General features: G+C 35.4%; 1 protein-coding gene and 1 pseudogene across 1 annotated transcript; both read left to right on the top strand.

The window, feature by feature from the left end:
* Positions 1-590: 590 nt before the first annotated feature.
* LOC138319944 (sodium-dependent glucose transporter 1A-like) lies at positions 591-3117 on the top strand. The gene is made up of 3 exons (XM_069263051.1): positions 591-888; positions 1161-1443; positions 1764-3117. The coding sequence occupies exons 1-3, from the start codon at positions 784-786 to the stop codon at positions 2939-2941; spliced, it is 1566 nt and encodes a 521-aa protein (XP_069119152.1). The 5' UTR covers positions 591-783; the 3' UTR covers positions 2942-3117.
* Positions 3118-3840: 723 nt separating this feature from the next.
* On the top strand, positions 3841-8050 carry LOC138319513 (sodium-dependent glucose transporter 1-like; annotated as a pseudogene).
* Positions 8051-11531: the final 3481 nt, after the last annotated feature.

Below are 11531 nucleotides of genomic sequence, written 5' to 3'. Positions count from 1 at the left end.
ATGACATCATTGATCGGGCACCAAAGCATCACATAACGTGATTAGTGTCAAAGATACCTGACAGAGTAGGTCAATCTTTATTTCCACCAGCAAAACTTTTTGAGTTTGATGAAGAAAACGGATGATATTAATATCCCAAACATTTTCATTTTGCTGTGTTGTTCCTAAAAACGAAACACTTTGTGTCCAGTATCTTTAACTTTGAAAGATGCTGATAGGCTACGGTTTTAAATGATTACGAAATTTTGTCAAAATCTTGGTTAAGGTAAGTTGACTTTTCCTCTCTAACACCGTATATTTTCCTCTTCCTAATCGACTTTCTTCTTCCTAACGTCTCCCTTAACACCGCCTGACCTTGTATCTTAAGTCTTGCGTCCGTGTGAGGTACGCTCTGGATTCTGTCTCCTGGCCGAGACAAAGCATAGTCTAAATTTTATCCACTTTGGCTCGTTTTAAAATTGCTTTATATGATAGAAGCAGACACACGCTTGTTGATCTTTTTAGTAATCAAAGAAAAAAAAATCGCTTATATATGCACGGACAAAGTTGCTGATACGCACAGAACATCCAAGAAAGTAACGGAAATATTACAATATAAATACAAACTTTATTCATTTCATAGACTATGCTTATAACAAAGAAATGATACTTAACTTGAAACTCTTTTCTTCTAGATCTACCGCATTTTTAAGCGCTGGGACACTGATAACAAGAACAGAATCATCATGTGAAAAGTCAAATTGAAATATCAATTTACCGAGGGACTGTGACGTCATCATCAATATGGCCACCGAACGGAATTCTCCACGAAACGGAAGTAGGAAGTCTAATACAAGACGACACCAAATTCTGTACTCCATCAGTATCTACTCTACATTTTTGATGATTGTAGGTATAGATGTCTTTTGCTCACTCTCTTGAAATTACTGTAAGCCATCGGTTTTCGTGTTTGATCAAATTTTGCGAACAGTAAGAAGGTGAAAAATCGGCGTAAACATAAAAACCCCAAATAAACAAACAAATAAAAATACCCAAAACAATCGTGTCAATATTGCGAAATGAAAACGACGTGTGAAAAGTAGGTAAACATCGAAATTTGAAATTCAGTCGCAGCAAAAAGAAGTCTTTAAAGTGATTGTATGACTTTTTTATAACTCTAGGGTTGGAATCGTGCTCTGATTGGCCCCTCTTTTCCTGACATACAGCAAATCTGTCAGATAGATCTAGAGTTCGGCTCATGGATATTCACGTCGTTATTTATCGGCTACGGCTTCGGCTCATTGGCGGCTGGATTATCGGAGAAGATTGACAGGAAGTTGACATTCGGTTCATCACTCGCCGTATTAACAGTAGCCGTGACTGTGACCCCGTGGTGTTCCATATATTGGATAATGATTGTGATTCATATCGTACAAGGATTTTTTCAGGGAATTGTAGATACAAGTAAGTATGTGTCATCACCTTTGTAAGGGACATGCTCTTTGTTTCATTATAATTATATTTTTTTCATCGCCAACCAAAAATGTCTTGACCTTTTGACCTTTTCAGTCATTGGATTTTGTTTGGGACAATAATCCCATATTAAATGAAATGGCCTATTCCTTTTTTCCGAACTGAGTAGAATGTAGTCTGTGTCACTATAATTTGCGAGGTATCATTTTTCGACAATTTCTTCGGCCGGCAATTGCCATAAATAACTTTTTTTATATTGTAAGCTACGCCCCTGAGGAACACTAAACGCTTCTTCATGTTTCTTGTTACAGTTGGCAATTCTGAGATTCTCCTCATATGGAAGGACAGCCGTCTGCTTTTCTTTTGTCTCGAACTCAGTTTCAGTATTGGTGGTTTTGTGGCGCCTCTGATTGCGGCCCCATTCCTGATGGATATACCCCCGCCGCATACAACAACTACAAACGTCACTATAAATGATAATGAAACTATGTCACACATTAATTCATTGGATACATCTGCTTTTAAACACGAACCCTTTAACCGTTCATTTAACATCATCAATAAAACGGTTGTAATATCCCCATTAAATTTCCAGTCGAAAATCTATATCCCCTATACACTAACTGCATTCCTCATGGGCTGCATATCTATATCATTTCTCATATTGTTTTACATTTATAAACAAGATCAGTTTACCGATAGCAACAAAGAAATTGTTATTAGGGACTCAGAAGACGAGTTCAAATCTCTGGACCTGTCAAAGGGCCCAGAGAAAACCAAAGAAGTCGCCAACATCCCTGGACGTAATCGCAGAGATCTACCAGTTAGAATTAAAGGACTTTCACTGGCAATAATAAGTGCTTTCTTGCTGTTTTATACCGGAGTCGAAGAAACGTTCGTTTCGTATCTGACTATTTTCTCTGTTGACTATCTGAAGTGGTCGCCGTCAGATGGCGCTTTGATTACTGGCGTAACAAATATATGTGGTCTAGTAGCAATTGTTGTATCTCTTTTCATGAATTGTGTAAACACTATTGTTTATGCCGGGATAAATTGTGTGCTTGTGTTCCTGACCTTTGTGGGTTTGCTAATTAGTTCTGAATATCAACAAGAGCAGGGGATATGGATTTCCTGTAGCGTTCATGGTGTATTCAGAGCAATGCTATTTTCTCTGATTTTCGCTTGGACAAATGAATATATAATCTCAGTGACGGGTCGAATTTCGTCGATTTTCATGATATCTGCCTGTATCGGTGCATCAGTTAACCCTGTGTTACTGGGTAATTTGGTCGAGAGGTTTGGTGAGATATGGCTGTGTTACGGATTTGTTGTCGAGGGGTTCATTGTTCTTAGTCTTTATTTTGTCATTGTTGGTATAACAAGATATGTTGTGAAGAATTTTGGCAAAAATATTGATAAATCAAATTCATACGAAACAACTATTTCCATAAAAGAATTTTTTATTAAAGAAAACGAAGATACCCTTTGAAACGAATTAATTCGCACGTACATTTATTGAATGATTTCTGGTGTTGTGGAATAAATTCAGAAAAGGTAGTGGATCCAAAGTATTGATATTCGGTTGACATGACTCCTTATATTATATTATATTAAAAAAGAAACCGAATTTCCGTGATTGAACAATACATTGTATTTACATACGCTGTATATGTATTAGAAATAAAGATTATTAAAAAAAATGAGTTATTTTGCTGTTGCATCATCCCAGGATACCGATTTTTTTTTAAAACCAAACAAACCAAAAAGAACTTCGATACCCAGGGCACCACAACATTAAACAGAGATACACCATGGATGGTGTCGAACAAGTGGACTCTATCAAAAGATCTAGGAATAACATTCGACTCAGAATTAGAATTTAGTCAACATGTTGCCACCGAAGTGAAAAAAACACAAATAGGCTGATAGGACTAATCATTTATTATTTTGCTTGGCATATAGTCGTTAACGTCACATGAAATGATTTCGTTTCGCGTACGTTTTTTGATTTGAATTTGGTATCAACCAGAATACAAATTAGATTATGTAAATAACATTATGCAATTATTTGAAATATGTCCGCATATAATTTTGCATTCATTAGTTGGGTTGCTGTCTGCACATATACATTTTGCACCTGTTCATTCAGAATTTATGTGCCAACAAATATATGCATATATGCAAAGACGGTATATATCAAATGTGAGGAGTACTTCTAGGTGTATACTGCAATGAGATGCATATTATCTGTTGAAGTATAGAGAGAGGGCTAAGGACAAGAAATCAGTCCACATATACCAACTGCGAGGAGCATTATCCATTCATATTATCAAATTGTTATCATAGTTTGTTATTATCATTGTTTGCTAATGTGACCGAGTGGTTAAGATGTCCCGATATATTACTACATGCCCTCCACCTCTGGGTCGCGAGTTCGAAACCCATGTGGGGGTCAGTTACCAGGTACAGCCGATGGTCGGTGGTTTTTCTCCGGATACTCCAGCTTTCCTCCACCAACAAACCTGGCATGTTCTAAGTTACCCTGACTGTTGATAGGACGTTAAACTAATTCATAAGTTTACAATAGTTACGAGACCAATAAGGCCCTGCAGAAACCGACGTTTTCCTGTTAATGCTATATAGTTTATTTCATTAAATCTTCCACGCAGAGAATCCTTTCTTTTGGTATATGAAGATTGCTTGACAATTAAGTGTGACAGCGGCAAACTTACTCATCGGCTATTTACATTTCGAGGACCCCCGTCTCCAATACATACTGATTTTTGCTAACGTTTTATTATAATGCAATCCACTAAATATCACAATTAAAGTAATGTTGTTTGTCTTTACAACTAAAAAATAGCGATAAAGGTCGACGGTGTATTTTAGGTTATTTCCAGACGTGAAAACCGGGTACCTAAAGTTTTGAGATATTTGTAGAAGGAATTCTGGTGTAATTGTACTACCATAGTATCGAGAAGGTTAGCTGAACTTTGTTCCTGTGATTTGATTGTTAATAACGTTTTTGTATAAACATATGTAATGTAACAAATACTCAGTAGTAAACATAGGCCTAGGTTAACGTTATACTGGAGTAGCTGTCTCGGTTTAATCAATATGATATATATCTATTATGGCCTGGTTGAATGGGCACTATTGCCTCATAGTATTGTCGAGGGATGGAATAGTGTCCGACCTGAAGGCGAGGACACTATATCATCATGAGACAATACTATGAGGCAATAGTGCCCTCTCAACCAGGCCATAATGTGTTTAGTACATCACCCTGACATGAGACCGTTTTTCATGTCATCGAAATAGAAGCACGTCAAGCGAAACCTCGCGACGCTATCTTCATTTCCACACCACGTTGTTACATTAAAATTACAACATATGAATTGTCACAGAAATACGGGATTCTATAAAAGCGGGATTCAGCTTTAGAAGGTTTAAAGTAAATCAATATAGAGCATTAGTGAACTGTCTTTTGTAGAAAAGCAACATTTGCTTCCATCCCCGCAAACAACAGCCTGTCCGCCATCTTGACATCTTGGTCGAAGCGCAACGTTATAATGACCTCATGTAATAATGGTGACGTAACAATGCATTCACGTTGAATTTCCCGCCACTTCAATTGTGCCCGCTTGTCCGGGCACTATTGCCCGCTTGTCCGGGCACTATTGCATAGTACCCATGTGTGTAGCCAATCAGAATCCAGTATTCTGTCACATGATGTACTAATATAAATAAGTTCCTCTTCTAATCGCATTAATATGTCTTTTGTGCAATTTTCTTTAGTTTTAAACCTGACTTAGAATAGGATTTCAATTTAAGCATATAAAGAAGCACGCTTCTTAGCTAAGAGGATGCAATTATATGGATATGGACATTGATAGGGTCAGATACGCTAGCTTTAGCCATTTTTGCCGAGCAACTTCTAAGTGACGTGTTATAAGGAAATACATTAATCAACTAAGAAAATGCAAGCGTTATAAGGGAACGTATCTAAGTAGCTAAGAAAAACAAGTATTGTAAAAAAAATATTAACCACGGTAATATCAGCGTTATAAGGTAGTGCATTAACTAAGAAAACTATATAAAAAGTATTAGGTAACCACATATATACGAAGTGATGATTCACTAGTTGTCTCCCTTACATCGTCTTTACATACATTTTACTAAAGATTTTCTAATAAACCCACAGGTATTTGGTCTTGCAGATCGACACTACAGTTTAATTTTGTGATTCTGACGAACTGAAATTTGTATTTTGAACATAATCATCTTCAATTGAAATCTCGATTAAACGAGTGTGACGTCATCAGCATTATGGAGACAAACAGGAATTTCCCAGAGGCGGAAGTAGGAAGGATAACAAAAGACGACAATACATTCTGTATTCCATCAGTATTTACTCTTCATTTTTAATCATAGTATGTATCTATGTCGTTGTGCGTGCCATTATATTATTTGTGCATTCATTCATAATTTTATTTTCAAATTGGTTTTATATATTAAACGTTTTTTTATTACTTTAGGGTGTAAGTCGCGGTCTTATTAGCCCCTGTTTTCCTGATATCCAGCAGATCTGCCAGCTGGATCTAGAACTTGGCTCATGGATTTTCACGTCATTATTTATCGGTTATGCGATCGGCTCATTGCATTGGCGGCTGGATTAGCTGAGAAGGTTGAGTGGAAGTTGATATTTGGATTATCCCTTGCCGTTTTAACTGTAGCTATGACTATAACTCCGTGGTGTTCCATATAATGGATACTAATTGTGATTGATAACGTAAAAGGATGTTGTCAGGGAGTTGTAGATACGAGTAAGTACACGGCTTTGGTTTCGGAAAAAGAACCGAATATAGGAATTTACATAATGGCTTCTTGACATTAGATATCCTGATATATAGATAAAAGATTTGAGATACTTTTGGCATTTAGTTATATCCGTTTTATTACTACATAAATAAGTATATAGCTTGTCATATTTATTTGTTTTTAACAACGTTTTGTATTCTTAAGGTACAAATATACGTAAAATACACAGTCTTGATCGTCAAAATAAGACAAAAATAGAAATGAAACTGGAAAAAAAACAACTAAAAAACAATCATTAATTTGATGAATACCAATAAAACTTTTCCAGTACTATCCTTCGAGCTTGAAAGCTATTTAAACAGTTGTTTTAGTTATGTAGTAATCTTAAATGTCCATTGAGACAATGATCTTTAGAGATACAAAATAAGTACATTGTAACACGTAATCAACACCCTTATTTTAACGAAATTATTGTGGAATACGTTTTTAAAGTACCAAAGACATTTGATGTCATCAAAATGTCGATATATCTAAGGCTATATGTTGTATCTTGTTACAGTTGGGAATTCTGAGATTCTCATTATATAGAAGGACAGTCGCATGCTATTCTTGTCTTGAACTAAATCTAAATATTGGTGGCTTGGTTGCGCCTCTATTGGCGGCCCCATTCCTGATGGATATACCAGAGCAGCGTACATCAACAGCACACATCACTATAAATGACAATAAAACTATGTCACAAATAATTCATTGGATCCATATGATTTTAAACACGAACCCTTTAACCACACATTTAACATTACAAATGAAACAGATGTTACATTACCGTTAAACGTCCAGTCTAGAATATATATATCCCGTATTCCCTAACCGCTTTTCTGGTGGGCTGCATATCGATATCATTTTTCATATTATTTTTTTGTTTATAAACAAAATCAGTATGCAGACAGCAACAAGGATGTTTATACAAAGCATTCAGAAGATGAGATAAAATCTCTTCACTTGTCAAGTGACCTAGAGAAATCCAACGAATCTACAAAACACGTACGTAATAGTAGAGAGCCATCATCTAAAATTAAAATTATTTGTTTAGCAATCGTATCTGACCGTATTCTCTGTTTGTTATCTGAATTGGTCGTCATCAGATGGCACGTTGATCACTGCCGTTACAAATATATGTGGTCTAGTAGCAGTTGTACATTGTATCTCTATTCATGAAATGTGTAAACACTATTGTTTATGCCGGTATAATTAGTGTGTTCGTATTTCTGACCTTTGTGGGGTTGCTGGTCAGTTCATTGTATCATTATGAAGAAGGTATATGGATTTCATGTTGTGCTCATGGCGTGTTCAAAGCTACGTTATTTTCTCTGATTTTCACATGGACAAATGAATATTTTATCCCAGTGACGGGATGTGTTTCTTCGGTTTTCATGATACATTTGTATCTGCCTGTATCGGTGCATCAGTTATCCCTGTGTTACTGGGTAATTTGGTCGAGAGGTTTGGTGAGATATGGCTGTGTTACGGATTTGTTGTCGAGGGGTTCATTGTTCTTAGTCTTTATTTTGTCATTGTTGGTATAACAAGATATGTTGTGAAGAATTTTGGCAAAAATATTGATAAATCAAGGTCACACGAAAAAGCAACCAAAGTATCACAGCCTTTATACAACACAATGAAGATACTCGCTGAAAATAAATGTATACACATATCATACCTTTACTGCATAATATCTTGTATTGAGAACAATACAGGGCGTATTGAGATTTTCTGATGGAGTTCACAATATGAACCTGCTCACATATTATTGTTGACTGCGCATTTCATAATAGATTAACGTTACGTATTGACAATAACGTATGTGCTGTCATGCGTGATAAAATTGTCAATTTATAATATTCCTATGCTACCATGACTAAACATGTTACAAAAAACGATATATATATATAGATTTATCATATAATACGCCTGAGATACAGTGATTTTGGCCGTGTATGTTTTATTAATGAGGTCATGACAAACTGGCGGAATTCGCTAGATCTTGATGTTGAGATTCTTCTAAATGTAGATTATTGTAGTTATATGGTAAACAAATATCTTAACTATACGAAAACAATGAACACTCATTTGAACTATTTTTACTGGTTTGTCGTGTAAGGACGCCTCCCATGTATGCCGTTTGTAGTGTGTATGACGTGCACGGGGCATATTTTGGAAGACTGCGGTATATTCATGTTATGTCGTCTTGTATAGTTAAACTATTAACCTTTTTATAGTGCTATATCACTGAAACATGCCGCCGAAGACACCAAGCAACACACCCCACACGGTCACATTATTCTGTCAACGGGTGAACCAGTCGTCCCACTCTATTAATGTTGAGCGCTTAGCAGGAGCAGAAACTACCACTTTTATAGACTTTGGTGTGTCTCGGCCAGGGAACAGAAACTCATAACCTACCTCACATGGGCGAGCGCTAAACAGAAGGCCAAACGTGAGGAAGTGTCAGGGGAGACATTAGGAAGAAGAAAGTCAGTCAGGAAGAAGTGTTTGTATTGGTGTTTGGCATTATTGACAATAAACTTGATATTGGTAAATTATTATTCCACTTATCATATCCAATTTTAATGATACTTAACTGCTGGTTATTATTGTGATTCAAAAAACCTAGGTTTTGTCTAAAGAAAAGAGAATATTTAAGCTTTTACTAATCCAACTTTTGTTATCTGGTTATTGATATATGTTCGATTAACACTATGTTTTATTTTCACAATTCATTTTCAAACCAGTATCCCACGAAAATTTCATCCCCACAAAAATTACCGACTGCTTGGTATAAAAAATAAAGATGTCCTAGGGTCAAAGGTCACTGTAACTAAAATGGAACATTCACTTGGCCCTTACTCATATATAATGCTTTGCCGAGACCCAAAAAATAAGTCCAACTGCAATTTTTCTAGAGGCTTGAATCATGGTCCTTGAAGCATTTAACGCTCCTTATCAAAGCTGTCGCATAATATTTAAACGTCAATCATGATTTAACCAACAACATGTAAATGTGATATTTATATAACAAAGGGTTTTAATATTATCATGTAAGCTTTTCATAATAGATGCCCATATATTTTCGCATTATGTAATTCTGTAAATACATCTGTAAATATACATTTATGTATGCAGACTTATGTTCATATGTCACACATAATATTATATATACTTTCCATGCCCTCTGTCAATGGAATTAAATATTCATGTCTGTACCACGGCATCCTTTGTCATGTGCCACTTGCATTGGTTTGTATGTTATTTATGTTATTGGTTAGAGTTGAAGTCGTTTTTCTATAAGTAAGACTATTAACCCTGAACCGTTTACAAATACATACCGCACAGGGTATGTTGAGTTGCGATGTCGTGAAATATTTACATTGTCACTGGTACTACCAAAAATGTATGATGATTTGCAGTATCTACATTGGCAGTTATACACTGGCGAAGGTTTTCCTTTATTCCAGTTCAAAAGGTTACGGAAAGACTTTGTTCACGCCAACGTGACAATTTACAAAAGAATATTATAATATTCTTAAAATTTATCAATATGGTATTTTTGTAACAATAATACGTACGTACTTCCTTGGTAGAAACGGCTTGAAAAGGGTTTCCGGGCAGGTTTACATTTTCAGAAGGGTTGCTTTTAAAGGGGTTTAAAGATTACTGTAAGCTTACTTATTTTAGCTGTAAAACACTAGCGCCAATGCGAAATACTGTAGATTACAATTAATTATTGCGTATATTCATGGCCACATTATTGTATTTCGAGATCAATGTGTCTCTTTACGCAAGTTCACAATAGAAGCCATATAAGGATGCCAAGGTTTAAACGTCGGAACAATATAAATTTATTGTTAATTAAGATTACTTATTATTTATTTTTCGTGTGTAGTAAAGATACAAGAATTTTCCTTACCAAAACGAATGTTACAATGTAAAGTTCGCTTCATCTTTCATATGCTTATACCGGCCGTCTTTATCTTAATAAATCTTAATAGAATGTGAATTCGTTGATAGAGTAATCTTAGTAGTTGAACGTGCATGTCAGTGACGATATAGATTGAACCAACTGTTTCTTATACTTATTTTACATGTACCTACTGTATCCATTGTTTCCTAGAATAAATCTCAATACTACTTTCTGGAGTTGTCTCCCATAGAATGGTTACGAAGTCAATGACTGATGTATTTTGTTGTCGATCGTCCAGAGACGTAGTTGGTAATTAATAGATACAAAATGTATATTGAACTGTATCAAAAGCAACGAATAATTTTTTAACGTTTTTTTGAACGTTAGTTATTTCATCTACCGGGTAGGTTCTCCTTTGTTAAAAAGCGCCGGGTCAGCTAGGCAGAGATATAATTATATGTACATATATACGCGAACTTTTTTACCGAGACCAAGGGAAGTAACGTCACAATCCTTCCAGCTCACACTGTTTTCAAGCTGTTCTTGGTCAAACGAAGGGAAATAACAAGTATAGATTAGAAACAACATTTTCCTATACCCATAAACTTCTCTGTCTTCTAAACTCTTCACGGATATTCCGCTATTATTTCTAGATAAGATATATCTCACACAACGATTGTCTAGGAGATGCTCAACCGCCGACAGAGTATAAACGATATTCATTAATTGAACAATAATTGATGCTAAATCGTGTACAAATTTGTGTAATAAACACAAAAATAATGTGAAATAATTTATTTTGCTTTTTGTGCACTCGCCATCAATAATTCATCCCATATAGGGCATAGTGCCACGGAATTTATTCGGGATGTAATTAATTATCTTAAATATTTTTTCTTGGAGTAAAATAAGAAGCTCAAACTTTTCAATGATGGCTAAAGTGTAAAGTAAGTAACTTTTGTAACTGAAGAAAAACACTTAATTGTCTATTCCTGTTTTTGATAGCGAAAACGTCATTTGTCAGCGGTGAAGCATCTTTAAATTGCTGTGATTTCAACCGGTTTCATTGATTTGAAACTTTGGGATAAATAGAAATAACAAATTATCAGAATATTTATTCATTTAGACATTTTGGATCATAGAGGGGAAGGGGTTGCATGGCACCATCACTTCCACAACCATTGTCAAAAGCTATATTGTAAATGGAAGAATGAAGGCCAACTTTTTAAAATGATTAAAAATGACTTAGCGGCAACTGTAAAAGGTAGAATAATATGACACCTTAACCACTACGTTA

Source organism: Argopecten irradians, chromosome 3 (genome assembly GCF_041381155.1).
Source record: "Argopecten irradians isolate NY chromosome 3, Ai_NY, whole genome shotgun sequence".
In the NCBI taxonomy this organism is placed as follows: Eukaryota; Metazoa; Mollusca; class Bivalvia; order Pectinida; family Pectinidae; genus Argopecten; species Argopecten irradians.
This window is presented reverse-complemented; position numbering and strand designations above follow the sequence as displayed.

Coding starts and splice junctions, on each gene's coding strand:
- LOC138319944 (XM_069263051.1), top strand. CDS start 784: ATGGCCACCGAACGGAATTCTCCACGAAACGGAAGTAGGAAGTCTAAT. Junction 889..1,160: donor ACTCTACATTTTTGATGATT/GTAGGTATAGAT, acceptor TTATAACTCTAG/GGTTGGAATCGTGCTCTGAT. Junction 1,444..1,763: donor TCAGGGAATTGTAGATACAA/GTAAGTATGTGT, acceptor TTCTTGTTACAG/TTGGCAATTCTGAGATTCTC.